At 49.6% G+C, this 15,439-nt stretch overlaps 1 protein-coding gene across 2 annotated transcripts in view; it reads right to left on the reverse strand.

The window, feature by feature from the left end:
• ARL3 (ARF like GTPase 3) overlaps positions 1-15,346 on the reverse strand; it is a 30,589-nt gene extending 15,243 nt beyond the window's left edge. For both annotated transcript variants that reach the window (XM_074875182.1, XM_074875181.1), the window contains exons 1-3: positions 15,205-15,346; positions 5,476-5,619; positions 4,220-4,336 (exon numbers count right to left, since the gene is read on the reverse strand). In XM_074875182.1, coding sequence (XP_074731283.1) covers positions 4,220-4,336; positions 5,476-5,619; positions 15,205-15,207 — 264 coding nt within the window. In that variant the 5' untranslated portion in view covers positions 15,208-15,346. The remainder of the gene's footprint in view (positions 1-4,219; positions 4,337-5,475; positions 5,620-15,204) is intronic.
• Positions 15,347-15,439: the final 93 nt, after the last annotated feature.

Here is a 15,439-nt window from a genome sequence, read left to right on the forward strand (position 1 = left end):
ATTCAGATAATAATCTGAAGCGAACAGGAGACTGCCTGGTATCTTTTCAAATGACCGGCTTACAAGCTGAAGCTGAGCACAGGAGGGCAAAACCTGGGGAGCCAGACATGGTCTTTCACCTTAGCGAAGAGCATACAACACTGCACTGGTGTGACCATGTCATGCCATCACCTCCTCAGGAAGCCACCAAGGCACACAATGGCACTCATATTGGGGACACTGAGTTCCTCTCCATCAGGCGATCCTACTGCAACCTCCTGGAGAAACCTGGGGAGGAGGGCTAGATCCAGCCTGCGAGACTGCAAGCTGCCAGCTTGTCCAGCAGGATGATGGAGAAGACGGGGAGCAGCTGGCTCACAAAGACTGACAGCAGAGTCCTGCCACCCTCTCAGGCTGGGCACCACATCGCACAGTCCACAAGGAGGTCCCAACGGGCAGACACCCTGTGCCTTGGTATGGAGAAGGGTGGATCCCCCTGGCCCACTGGCCCCCCGCCTTGCGAGGGCATCTCCACCCTCTCCAAGCAGCATGGCACGTGCGGATTCCTTTCTGTAAATGCAAATGAGTCCTCTCAATGAAGGCAGCTCTAGGTCTGCACAGGCTAAAAGGCTCCTCAAAGGTCCCCCTAAATGTGTAATTTGTAAGTCCAGCCACCCTCCTTCCCACTAGCAATGCTACTGCAGTTCAGAGCGCACAAGTATCAAACTATGTCTAAAGAAACGGAGAACCTCAGTATAACACTCAGGCAAGAATAGACTTATAGCCCTTTTTCATTATTTGGTACAGGAAGGTTTTTGAAGGAGAAGGGCGCTGGGACAGCAGACAGGGACAGGACTGGTGACAAACACCGAGCATTTTGCTTCCAGTCCCTGCCATTCCTCATCAGTGGTGATTGAAGCTGCTAGCATGTCATCTGCATGCTCTTTGGTGGCTTACAGGGAGCAAGTGTCAGCCTGGTTTTCAGGGAATAGATGAGCACAGCATCCCGCCATCAAGATAAATGGCATCCTTGCAGGCAGTCTCAGCATAAGACTCCATGCTTCCAGGATAATTTCAACCAAATAGTAGGGGGAGGGAAGATCTCTAACAGCAATATCTATTAAACTGTAGGCACTCTCTTAATGAGCAGTGTTGGAGTTGTTTGAAATGGGACCAAACACACAGCAGGAGGATCTGTATGCCAGGCCTGAGGAGGTAACCCAGCAACCTTGCAGTCCTCTCTGCTGATCACTTGGGGTCTGCAGTCCTCCCGGGGGCCGGGCTGATGTGCACTGACAGAGGCTGGGGGACACGTAGCAGAGCTGGACACAGCTGCGTGGGGATGCGTCAGCAGTGCACGCACGTGGTGCCACGTGATGGGGAAAGGCCCATGGCACACCACGACACACGGCCTCTCCTCACACTGTGATCCCAAGCATGTGCACCAATACTGTGTCAGCTACGCCTGTCCTCTCTGCCCCTCCCAAGCAGCAACCCCATTTGGGGTAGGAAACACAGACCAAAAGAAAGGAAGAAGTGGCAGGGCTGGCAGCTGTGCTCTAGGGTGAAACTAGACTGTCATCTGTCCTCCTTTGGGACATCTTAGAGGAAGCTTAGCAACACATGAACGCAATAGTCGAGTGCTACTCCTCAACTGAAAGGCAGCACCTCCCATTGTACAGTGCTTTTGTAACTGGCAAGGAAGAGCTCTGAGTCCCAACCATCCAGGCTTTCTCCTGCACCACTCCATTCCTTGCTAGGGAGCTATTTTGCAAGATGAGAATTAGAGACAACAGCGCTCGAGGCGAAAGCCACAAAAGCACAGCACAGAGAAGGTAAAGTATGTGCCGAGTGCCTACTTCCAAACCAGAAAGCACTGTGCCAAATAGCTGCAGGTGCCTGTCTGAATATGCAATCAGCCAGATATCCACACCTTATTTGCCTGGGTTAAGCTTCCAAGTATCACAGGTGTGTGATGCAAGATCAAGCTCTCATTCAAAGGCACCTGCATGGATTTGAATTTGCAATCACTTCCTGCTTTTTAATACTCTTTAGAGGGTTCTTTCTGCTTTTTGCAATATAGTTTAGGAGAAGACAGAAGCAGGGGGTCCTGGGAACTGTAGTGTATCTCATCTCCACCTTCCTTCTATGGTCAGGGCCACACAAGAGCCTGCTTCTGGCTGTGGTGCTCATCAGCACCATTTGCCAGTTTGAACTGCCATTGAGTACACCATGTTGGAGAAACGGAGCTTGAGAAAGAAATTCCCGTAAAGTTCGGTCCCTCCTTTGAGCAACATGCCAAAACAAAACCTGGAGTAAGTGGGTTGGGCAGCAATTGCAAGTGGTGGGACTAGATGAAGAAATAACATGAGGGATAAGTTGGCTCAATCTACAGATGCATAACCTGCACCAGGTTTGTCAGGGGGTAAAAATTACTGGCTAAAACAGGCGTGAGGGCTGGCAGAAGACAGAGTCATCAGCATATACTTGATCCCAGTTTTGGTGTGTATGGACATAGCAATGCACTGCACTAACATGTCAACAGCTCCCAGTCTGGGACTGGGTGTCAGCACGGAGTGCAGGCAGGGGTGCTCAGGTCCATGTTCAGTTACTCCCTCTGAATTCACACCGCTGCCTCCCCCAAGCTGATTCTGCTTCTATCTACGCATTTTCCTACTTGTATGAAAATAAGGGTTTTCTCTGTACGTTGCTTTAACTGGGGTGAGAGGAAGGCAGGGCAAACAACTGCTTTCATCTCCTTCAGTCTTCAAATTCACCTTTATTTCTGAACCTCCCATGCAGCACACACTGGGAAGGGTGGAAGCCCACAGGCCGGTATAGCTCATTGCCTTTGCCAGCAGAATCTTACAGATACTGTTTTCTGGTTGTGCAGTCTCTGCAGCCTGAGCACCTGCCATAGCAGGCGAGGATCCCCTAGCTGCTGCTTTGCAGTGTTGACTTTGATCTGCACACCTACTGCCTCCCCACCACCCACAGCTGCAGAGCTTGGATGCAGTGGACACAATCACTGCACAGCCATGCCATATCCCCCTTCTCGATGGCTACAGAGGAGTACCTGAGGTGTGTGTCCTGCTAGCTGCTCAAACCCAGATCTTTCCCCTAAGGAGATCTCACCATTACTCTTTGCAAAAGCAACCAATTGGGTAAACTGTTGTGGTGGCTACCCTCAAACATCATATTTCAAATTAAGGCTGAAAAAGGGGGATCTGCACAAGAGTTTACTGAGGGTTTATTAGTCCCATTTAAATAACAGCTTCATTTGGACAATGCTGTCTAAATCAGCAGGCGCAGCCAGGCCCTTCAGGACCCCAACACGAGCCTTGGAGCAGTCCTATTCCTAGTTGCTCCAATCCTTCTGTGCAAGTGAGTCTGTGTGTGACAGGAGGGAGGAAGGGCATTTTCTGAGAGCTTCCTGCTTTCCCATGGGAGCCTGCAGACCTTGGCTTTTCTCTGCTCTCACAGGCAACAGTGCTTGGGGCAAGGAGAGGCCTGGAGCCCCCAGCCTGACTTCATCCTGGCACACGTGGCTGCATGTTAGAGGTACTCTTTGAAACTAGTCAGGACAGCACTTGGAGGGTCCCAGGGTAATGTACTCTGGCATGGAAACAAAAAGGTCCTGCACTGTAAATATAACTGTAGCCATCTGTAGCTAACTGTAAGGTAATTGCACCTAAGATGTCAAAAACATTAAAGGACAGTCTTATGATTTAAAGGACCAAAGGAAAAGACAAGGGGTCTGTGTCCCTCAGCCAAAAGGTTTCCTATCTGATGCCAGACACAGCATTTAATTCTGGTGTGCCTCAGTTTCCCCAACTAGAAAACAAAGGCACCATACTAGCCTACCTCTTACACGTGAGGCTTAAGTCACTAATACCCATGACAGGTCTCCAGAGTCCCCAGTGAAAGGACCTATAGATGGGCAAACTACAAGTTATTAATGTTCTTTCATTTGAAGGAGACTGAGATGAGAGGAAAGGAACTGGCTACAACCAGCACCATCCTATGAAAGTAAAAACATACAACTGAATGATTTCTCCAAATATCACTATTTTTCTTACTGCACCCAACCAATCTTGCCATTTCACTCAGAATAACTCCTGTTACAATGGCAATGGTGTTGCTGAGGACTGGGACATTACATTACTTGTTCCTGAATTTCTGGCTGAGACCTCGGAAAGCCATTGCATGAACACAGCATTCAACTGCGGCCAATACTCACAAGGATATCGGTGTTTTCAAAATAGTTCCTCCAGTACGGCCTGATCTTCCTCTGTCCGCCTATGTCCCATACGTTCAGCTTGAAGCCTTGAGACTGTACACTTTTGATGTTAAAGCCCTGGAGAGAGCAGAAACAAAGCCACATAGAGCATAAACCTAAATGGCTGGATCACGTACATGAGCAGACATTAACACCTTATATATCCCATGCCTGCAATATGCAGTGACATGAGCTGGGCAGCCACAAAGATGGATCGGCTGTGGGAGAGGCACTGGCAAAAGTGAACACAGCCGCCAAACCATCAGTTTGCCAGTGTTCTTGGGTCAAGGGTTGACGCTGTCATGGCTACGGAGACACATGATGCAGTTAGTGCCCTGGGAGGGCTCAGCAGGGTGGGTGCAGGAAGAGGTGGGAGAGCTGCAGATAAGGAACAAACAAGGACGCTGTGAGAAGCAGGATTGAGCTCATGAAAGCTGAGTAGAGGTCCCAGCTAACATGAAGCCAGAGGTCTCAGCTCAATTCGACATGACACAGCTAATGCCGGGCTTAAAAGAGCAACAGCTGCACGTCTGAAGGGTCCATTTCATCAATTAGAGCACCAATTGAAAGGGCATTCAAGTAGAAAAACAGGATGTGGCATGGGCTGGCAACACGCTGCCACACCACCCAGGGGACTGGGGCTTGGAATTGGGGTGTCAGGGCTGGGAGCTTTGGGAAGCAGCTACAGGGTGGGGGGAAGGATCTCCCATAGCTCTCTAGCAACCTCCTCTGGTCAACACAGGAGCGATGCTGCAGTGCTTCTGATGGGAGACATCCCTCTCCCCAACCCCGAGGCTCAATGAAAGGGGACCAGAGGCATCAGAGAGGGAGTGCTGGAATATGCAGGATCCTTGGAGCTGGCTAGGTGAAAGATGCAGGGGGCTTGCCCACTGCTGCAGCATCCCCTGTACGTGTCCCCTGTTTGGCAAGGGCAACAAGAACAAAGTCTCATCCATACAACCCTAGCATGATCCAAAAGCCTTCTGCAGAACTCCACAGCACTCATCCACTTTTACACTACCTGACAGATCTGGCCTGGTACTCTCTGGCTCCTTCAGGGACCCTCTTCTTGTGCAGAAAACACACAAACTTCATGGTGCACCAGGCTTCAGTTGCTCCCCCTTTTACTGAAATACTCTGCTGAATCATGAGTGCTTCGTATAATAAGGCGGGTGGGACCACAAGAACTGCCATGGGCAGGGAAAGGCCTTCCTCACCTGTGTTGGCGTGATGTGGCTGATGTCCTCAGATGCCAGCTGTTTCAGGAGTGTGGTCTTGCCTGCATTATCCAGTCCCAAGAGGAGGATTCTCACCTCCTGGTCTGGGGTGCTTTTCAGTTTACGCAGGATTGACAGCAAACCCTAAATCCACAAGAGAGATCATAGCTGTTATTTCCCCCTCCTTGACTCTCTCACCACGCCATGCCATGCCCTCCTCCCTTAAGATGGGTTCTGTATGGCAGTGGATCCCAGGACACCTTGAACCCCTTCCTGCAGTCCCTGTTCCCATTTCTTCTTCTACTCTTCCCCCTCACTCCTCTTTTCCTTCATCTCAGAGAGTATCGACAAGGTCTCAGACAGCACAAATGTTGCTCAGTGGGGTGCACCACTGGCTGCATTGCTCTTGTCACACAGCTGTTTGGCATTCCCTGTGCCAGGAAGACAGTGCTATGCATATCATGTGTAGGAGCTGCAAACCAAGTCTTGCAAGCTCTTCATTATCTTTATCAGAGGGAAAACCCCATTAATTTAATCTCCCTCCTAGTTAACTGCAGGTTACTATGTACCTGACATCAGTTCTTTTCATAGTAACTCCCTGATCATCTCAAACCCCGTTTATCTGTCTAAAACATGCTGGACCCATGGGGCACGTGCAGTTCTGATTCTCAGGATGTAGCACTTAACAACTATCTCAGATCACCACACATCCTCGCTAAGAAAAGCACAGTGGATTTCAGTCATTAGCCAGGCTCAGCTCTCTGAGCTGACAGTATCACTCAGGATTAGGAAACAGAATATGCAGGTCAGCTCATTTACAACTGTGCACGTTACAGCAGCACACCCAAGCTTTTGTCAGTGCCACCGCTCACAGACCTGCACCTCTCTAAAATGGCTGGAAAAAGATTCTGGATCCTGGCATGTAACCGAGAGATGCGAATCACCCGAATTCCACCTGCCTCTCACTGCCCAGCCCAGCCCCACAGGAAAGGGGCAGTTGCAGCCAAGGGCACAGGAGAATGCTGTGAGTCCACAACTGCCTGGGTGTGCTTGGACATGTCGCCACGCTGCTCTGCACCCCGCTGCTTGGCAGAGACCTCTCCTCAGAGCCTGAGCAGCGCACACCACACGGAGACCCAGCCTGGGGACACAGATGTTCTTGCAATTAATTTGCCTGAGCAAATCCAGGTGAGGAATACACCTACAGCCCTTTCCAGAGCCCTCAGGAGTCCTGCTAGGTCTCTCACAGACAATTCCCATGTTGAAGCCCACTAAGACACAGAGCTGGGAACAAAGCTCAAATATCAGCACAAACCTGGGCCCGTGGGGGCCCATCTCTCAAGCTTTTTTGCTCTCCCATTTGCAAAATGGAGACAATGCTTCTTGTCGACCTGCAAAGGTGAATCAATTAAATGTCATGAAGTGCTTTGTTGCTATGAGGAACTACACCCTCTAAATATTCCTGCTGGGAGCCAAGGACTATTTGAGCCATGAAGGTTGCTCCTGATCCCCTGCAGATCACGGCAATCAGAAACCTGTCCTCAAGATAAGGAGCTGCGGGACGCGGTACAACTGTCACCACTGCAACGCATCCCCCATGTGTGCTAGTGCCCTTCTGCTGAATCCTGGAGAGCCCCACCTCAGCCATTTGGAAACAGCCACCTTCGACTGCTCATTACACTGCTCCAAGGTGGGGAGCGTTCTGGAAAGGACACAGCGCTACAGGTCACAATGTCAAAGCCTTCAATAATGCAGGATGAAAACACACTGAGATTCAAATGCATGTGAGATTTGATGCACCCCCTAAGCATTTTTGATTTGCAAGTAATTTACCGGTTTTCCATTTAATTACCAGACACAGCTCAAAATACATGCATGATGTGTAAGAAACAGGGAGAAGAGAAGAAACTTAGTAAAACTGGGTTTGAAGGATATCTGTAGAAAGTTGCAGGACTGCCACTGTTACTGTGCTTTTAAAAAGCACTGTGGAAAGCTGAGGTTCAGAAATTCAGAGCTCGTGCAAGGAATAGTAAAACTGCAGTCTTACAGCCCAATAAGCAGGCTCAGGGTATCACCTACTTCATAAACAGGCTGGTAAAAAACTGAGAATCCAGACCCGGCTCAAGAGCTGTTAATCAGGAAGGGGCTCTGCTTGGTAGAGGGTGTCACGCCTGCACAGTGCAGGCACAGTAAATCCCCAAACTGCTTTTAGTCAGTGTACAGTCCCATAACATCATGTGCCGAGCCCCGAGGGCCAGATGCTCACAGCTGGCTCTCGCCCATGGGCCTGTAGCTAATGAATTTGAAGGGCTGTGTTCAGTGCAGGCAGTCGCTGCAAGCCCTCCCGCCCCAACCGCTCATCTCCCTGGCCACAGTGCCCGAGCCATGCTCTGTCCCCGTGATGGTCTGTACTTCCACATGTCTGAGGGAAGAGAAAAGGAACAGTGACAGAAATACCTCTAATGCTTACTTGTTTACATGCATGTCCTAACTGCCCTTGACATCATTAAAAAACACAAGTTTTAACTGCATGACTAGCAACACATTTTCTTTTCACCTGCAGTCAAATTTACAGTCATGTTTGTTGGCTTGTAAATCCATGGGTTTCAGCTCGGTGTGGACAGACCCCACAGGAGCAGGAACTCTAAAATTCACACATTCTCCCTCCTTTTCAGGGAAACACTGAATTTCCCATTCTATGGGCCTGACCCAAAGCCAACACACACCAGCCAAAGTGCTACTGCCGACTTCAGAGAGCTCTGAATCAGGCCCTATTATTTTAGTTTATTGCTCACAGTTAAAAAAAGAAGCTGTTGAAATGCTAATCCTATTCACAGCACCACTCGCTAAGAGCAGAACAGTGTATCCCAGAGCAGATCAGGATTAGGAGCCTTTATATTTCAGAATTCAACTCCAAAATACTGAGCGCAAAGAAATGTATTACAAAGTATTGCTTATCTACCACGGAGCAATTCTCAGGGGTCGGGAAGAGGAACAGTTGTAAATGTTAATAGAGCTTCTCCCATTGTAGACGGATGCTATTTCTGGGCTAGTATGACAGCCTATGAGAAAACGATCAGCATCGTTCCATATTCTACTCAAGTGACACTGCTGCATGGCTGATCACAGGATTATCTGGGGTAGCCAATAGAAGAGAGGATATATATAGAAATAAAAGTATTCTCTAAGGTATAAAGTAAGCTGATTTAAAAGGCTGGAAGACAAGCAAGCCAACATAGAGAAGTGGACTTTATTTCAGTAGCTGCCAGCATAGGTTGCATGGTCTGTATGCACAACTTAAATCAGGAGCCAAATAATAGTAATGGTTACTATGATTGCTACTATTTTGTAAATATTATTTAAAACTTCCACCCAGCATTCTCCCTCTAGTAAGTGAAGATTTAAGATTAAGGAAAGCCATGCACAGATGGGTTTCTAACATTATTTTTTTTAATTGGTCTTATGAGCACACTAGCTAGGAAGACAGAAAGCATTTCCTGACGGCTTAGTAGACTGGAAAAAATAACTCAGCTGAGTTCCCTGCTGCATGCCACCACTATGTGGGACAAGCAGCCCTTACTGCACACACGCTGATGGACAAGCACTTCTCTGCTCACAAACACAATGGTGAAACGAATCTGGGTTGAGAGTCAGAAAGCAACCCCTTGTTACTAATGGGAGATGTAGGGTAGAAAGCCATGAAATGGGAAAATTTGGTGCAAGGATGATGCCCAGAAGCAACAGGAGAGGAGCAGGCCTTTGAAGCAGGGCAGCAAACAAATGTCTCGATGCTGGGACTTAATCTGCAGTGAGGAGGGAGGATGTCCAGGCTGCCTGCATGGCAGCCAGGCCAGCGGTACTCGCTCACTGGGGTGTCCAGAGTGAGGAGCAGGACAAGTCTTGAGCAGGACGGTGGAGATGTTAGCTGGCTGAGGAGCTGCAGAGACGACTCGACTCACAGGAGTATAAGGGCAGCATGTCATTTGCACAAAAGTAAGCAGACTGCGGCATCTGTAACAGAGAAGGGAACTGCAGATGCTGTTCAGATAATGAACAGCACAGCGTGGCAGCGCGTGCAGTCTTTGGAGAAGGGCAGCCATACAGAGCAACTCAAGGCCGGGCATAGTCAGCCAGCAACCGCTTCTTGGTCACCTCTGGGTTAAGCAAACTATGTTTTATATCAGATTGGCTTGTTTAAAAACATCTTTGTCCTTGGTGGAGAGGGTTTTCTTTACAGGCACCATGAGGAGACAGACTGATGGGGTCAGCAATAAGGAGACTGCATTTTCCAGACAGTGAGTGGGGACATACAAAAAGGAGAAAAGACTCCTGACAATTACTATGAAATCAGAGTGGGGCATTAAATTCAGAGATGCAACTAAATGGGCAAAAGCACTCATAAACACATCAAGCATGAAAGCAAAGCTAACCATCTTATTAGCATCCTTCGGAAAACAGGGATGTGTGGTTTTATGAAAGTATATCATTGTAGGTTTAAAATACCCACTGAATTATCAAAGGACTTTCAGTTATAGCTGCATGCAGTAATCCTATTCTCTTAAAAAAAAAAATACCGACATATATAAAAATACAGTGACATTTATAGTCCTAGCTAAGGGTTTTGTGGGTTTATTCAGCTTTAAATCCATGCTGTATATGGGTCTTTTGAACTAGTTGATGCATGTAACTACATCCTGTACCACAGAAGCCGCTGAAAGGAAGATTCACTTTATAGGCCAAAGCAAAAATTGGTTTGGGACAAACAGAGCATTGAGATAATCTGTTTAAATATTGTATCAGATTGGCAATATAAAGCCATAATGGAAAGAACAATTTCCCCTTGTACTGAGGGCTCGATACACAGGGCATGGATAAAGCATGCACGGCCCGCAAGCCGCTGCAGAGCACAGTTGATTCCTATTAGGAAAAAGAAGTAAATGTATTCTGTTTAACTTTATTAGCCACAAAGCTCAGATAATGAATTTAAAATAAAACCACCCTCAGTCACCAGCTTATTGCTTATCTACTAGATGTGGATATTTAGCTAGAATTAAATCAATTCAACCGAGATGCAATAGAGCCACAAAGCTCAGCACCTCAGCCTGCTGCTGTGACCACAACTCCCCCATCTCTACACCCCTACACGAATGCCCTTTTCCCCACTGCTGCAACCACAAGTCACTTGTCTTCACCCTCCAGGCCCTTCCCAGCCAAGCCCATTTGCCGTGGAGGTGGTGGCTCCCGTCTCCCTGTGGCTCGTGATGCCAGCCCCAGCACTGACGAGCTCTATTCTCAAACCTTTGTGCCTTTCCTACAACCGTGGGAGAAACTGCAAAATATCCATAAAACCACCCCGTGATTCTCCTGCTAATTCCTTCTCTGCCACACCTAGAATCCTTGATGAGGTTCAGGTGGCGAACATGCCAAGTTCAAACCTGTCTTGGACTCTCCTTATTCGTATCACTTGGTTATCTCTCACCTCAGACAGACCATATTTCCACGGCAGGGGGAACATCTCTGCGTTCTGCCGGCACAGCACCTAGCACAGCTCTGGCCCACAATTTACTTTCAATTAAGAAATATGGTAGCAGTTCACCATTTTTAAAGAGTAAGTTAGAGACAGAGGGTGCACATCATGGTTTCAGAAAGTCACGCAGGAAAAGCTGACATGGGGAAGGACAAGGGGCTTAGTTGAGCCAAATATCCTGCCTTCAGCAGTGGATATTTGAGGCTACATTTGTCGACCAGGGTGCAATCCTGCACACAGAGCTGGAAGAGGGGAGTCCTTCCTGACAACTGCACTGATTAGCTGGTGCCCTGAAGAATGACGTTTGATTACCTTTATCTTCGGCTGCAGAACTGCAAATGTCACTAATGGTCATAAAATCACCCAGTCTTTTTCAAAATACAACCGAAGTAAATTAATCTATTGAGCACAGTTTATTCAATACTTCTTACTCTGGCAAAACTCCCAAAAAAATCATTTGCTTGCTGCATGTCTCCGCCATATGGTGTCATTCAATGCAGACTTTCTTTCCTGTATTGAAATCCAAAATTTAATGGAGTCAAGTCACCTACAGAGTTTTTCCAGCTCAAACCTACTAACATAGTTTTCTGTAAAAAAGGTTGCACAGCACTTTCTGGTTTGGTATATTAACCAATACCAGCATGAATTCTCCTTTCATAATTAAAATCAAACTCCTCTGATTTTGGCAAGTTTGAAGGAAGCATTTTGCCCTGCACACAGAAGAGCTGATGCCCAGCACCCGACAATGTCAGCAGTCTTTGTCTTGTTTCAGAACTTGTAAGTCTTGGCCAGTTGCTGGTATACTGTCCTATCTCATATCAACATCTCAGCAATCAGCAAAATAAACTAAAAACATTACATGGAACTGTACTGGGAAACTAAAGCAGTGAGGCACTATTAAAGCTCTTGAAAGCATTATTTTCTTTTCAAATGGGGCCATTTTTAAACAGAGCCTTACTGCCAAACAATGAGGGACAAAAGAAAGAAATTCTGGGTACTACGTACACCTACAGCAGGCAACAGAGAGATGCTGGTTTTGCTAGAAACATGAGCTCAAGACCAGGAGAAAGATGCCTGACTATGCATTTAGCTATGCTGATATTTCATCCCCTCCACCAGATCTGCCTAGTGTCAGCTAGACACTCCATGACTCAGTTTCCTCAACTATAAAATGGGCCCATGCTTTGACAACCCTGGTTTTGACACAATGATGTCATCTTCAATCAACGTTTTTAGAAAAACACCGGCCATCCTCTGGCCCCACCATCTATCAATAACATACCATCTCACTCAGTAAAGATTGTTATTACAGTGACAAGGAACCCACAAGCTCTGCTTCACACAGCATTTCCTAAACTTCGGAAAGCAGCGTATCCTTTCATGTAGCAGCCTCCCTCTGCCCTTGCTGTGTACCCACCACAGATGCTGCTTAACAGTGCCAAAGACTTCAACACTACACATCCCTCATGCTATGCAGCTTTATGGCTCATCTTTCTCTCTGTGCTCCACCTATGACCTTCCACCACCCCTGCCCCACAGCTGTGAGAAATGCTGGTATGCTCTGCAGAAGGAGACACTTCCCCTCTGTACTTACTCACTTGGATGAACACTGAAATAATTTAAACCTCAGCATTAACCCTCTTATCACTGGAGTTGAAGCAAGCAGACATTGAATGGGGTTTAAGCACTTCCCAATGCAATCATGACATGCCAGAAACACGCTCACGGGCAGCTACCACTGCTCAGGTGACAAGCAGTAAATTGTTACATCAAGCTGTCTGGATGATTTCTGACTGCTGACCCACATCCCCAGGCTGCCATAGCTGCTTTAGGTATATTTGCTTGTGTTTCAGAGAGTTCTACCACTAAGGATTATTCTGTTTTAGCAAAAGTTGAGAATCTAGAGAAACAGTACAGTGCTCTGCAGTCCTCTGCCCAACCCAGCCGGTCCACCAGGCAGCCCCAAGTGCCACCCACCCTGCCTGAGAGGCTGCAATTCAAAAAACAACTCCCAGAAATGGAAAATAGACAAAGAGGCAGTAAAATGTATCAAATAACATGAACACTGGAAAACACCCAGTTCACCCTCTCCACACACAAAGCGCTCGGATAACAGCAGCCAGATCCCAGACTACACCAGCTTATCGGGACATCACAAGGCAGAAGAGCAGATTTGGCCAGCGGCAGCTGCAGGCCAAATGTGTCCCACAAAGCACTGCACTGCTGGAGGCAGCTGCCCTCATCTTTACAGCAGATGTCCATCCTGTGATGGTTTCGGTGTCTGGTGTGACGTGCTCCATCATCAACTGATCCAAAATAGAGCAGATCCCACAGACCTTATCTCAATCTCTCTGTGGCCCAGCAGGTGGGGATGCAGCCAGAATTAACCCAGTGAAGATGAGGAGCTGTCTTTGCTGCTCCTGCTTACACCTTCTCCCGTGCTGTCCACTTGCACGAATTCAGCTTGTGTCCAGAGGCCTCCTGGACAAAACACAGCTTCATCCTTGGGAAAGCTCTTTCCCCATTGCTATTTCCTTCCGCTTGTGCTCTCTGCACATGCTGCATCCTCAGCAGCAGCTTCCCCACCTACTGCAGCTCTCTCTTACCACCCAGCAGCCCCAATCCTTCCTTCCAGTCCTCGCTGGACTCTTCCAGTATCTCACTTGTCCCACCTCAACTACTCTGGCATCTAAACGCAAGTTGTTTCCAGCACCGCAGTGCATCATCCAACCTTACCCCTCAATTCAGGCTACACTAAACCCTCACTACACCCCACCTGTCTCCCAGCATTGCCCTCCACCATAACCAGATCCTTCGCCACACCCAAGACCCCAAATTCTCCCTTCGGTCCACACTGCTCCCTCTCAAACAATTCATTTCTCCCATTGAACATGTCTTTCCTCGCTGGGTCCTCTTTCTCTCATCAGCATCAAAACTCCACTTCCAGCCCTTCCAACAGTGTATTCTTATCTCTTCTTCTCAGCCTAGACTGTCCCTCACCTCCCCAGTCCCTTGCAGAAACCCCCAGAGCATACAACATCCCAGCAAATTATACTAGCCAGCCAACCTTGACTGGGTTTTCCCAGTGACTCACCAGACTGTTCATCCCACCCAGCTGGCAGGTTTCAGCCCTCGAGCACTGCGCCTCAGTCCTGTCCACCCCGGGACTCCCAACCCCTTCATCCAGGCATTCTCTGCCATGACTGAACTTCCCTTCTAAGGCTGTTTATCAACAACCTGGCCTTCCACCTCTACAAGCTCTCCTATAGCTCCCTCAACTGCTGTAGCCAGGATCCAAGCCCCAGGGTGGCCCCCTCCCATCTTGGCTGGAATGTCCAGTGTCCCTTCACAGTCACAGATGCTCCCACTTTCCACAGTCAATCCCTGAACACTGTCCTCCATCCTCACCAGGCTCCTTCATTGCTCCTTCCCTCCTCAGGCCAAGCGGGCCACTGCCATCCTGCTCCCCAGCTCTCCTAAGCACCCAACCCTCCATCATGTTTTCCACACCTTGACAGAATCAACTCCAGGCAGGTTGATCCCATCCCAACAAAGGCCCCCCCCCAGCATCCTCAAGACTCCCAGCCCCTGCCAAGACCTGATTCAACTCCCTTCTCTGGGTCCCCCACAGCCTCCAGCTTCTGCCAGGACCCCAGCCCCAGCCAGCATCTCCTGTGGCTGGCTGGAGGCCCCAGATTTACACTGTCCCCAGTCCTAGCAGCATCCCTTTGGCTGGGTGCCCCCAACCCCCTTAGACCCAGACCTCCATGCCTGACTGGATGCCCCTGTCCTACCATGTCCCCCGTACCCCAGGCCCCCATGCTCCCCCTGGGTGGGCACCCCCGGTCCCGGTGACCCCAGGCCTGCCAGACCCCACGGGTGGGTGCCGCCAGCCCTCATGGTCCCAAGCCTGCCAGAGCGCCTGCCGTGAACCCCTACCGGGCATGCCGGCCCCACGGCCGGAGACCCGGCAGTCCCCCGGGTGGGTGTCTCCGGCCCGCATTACCCCACACTCCCCCGCGGTGGGCACCCACGACCTCAGGCCTGCCAGGCCCCGCAGGCAGGCGCCGCCGGCCGCCCGTTGCCCGCCGGGCCCCGTCCCCGTCTCCGTCCCGGCGGGTTCCCCGTCTCGCCGGGCTCTCCGTCCCCGCCGCTGTCCCCTCGCCGCCCGCCGCGGGCCCGGCACCCCCCGCCCCACTCACCATCCTCTACGCGACTCCGGGGTTACCATGGGCAACTGCGTCACACACTCGCCGCCGCTACGTACAGCGTCAGCGCTTCCCGCCGTACGTACGGAACGTGCCGACGGCAGGCGGGAGGGGCGGAGCCCGGCGCCACGGTCAGCCCCACTCCCTCAGTCAGCGCATGCGCACAAGGGGCTGCCCCGCCGTGGTGGCGGGTGGGGGGAAGAGATGGGCGCGGCCTCTCGGCCCTCTG

Source organism: Strix uralensis, chromosome 7 (genome assembly GCF_047716275.1).
Source record: "Strix uralensis isolate ZFMK-TIS-50842 chromosome 7, bStrUra1, whole genome shotgun sequence".
Lineage (NCBI taxonomy): Eukaryota > Metazoa > Chordata > Aves > Strigiformes > Strigidae > Strix > Strix uralensis.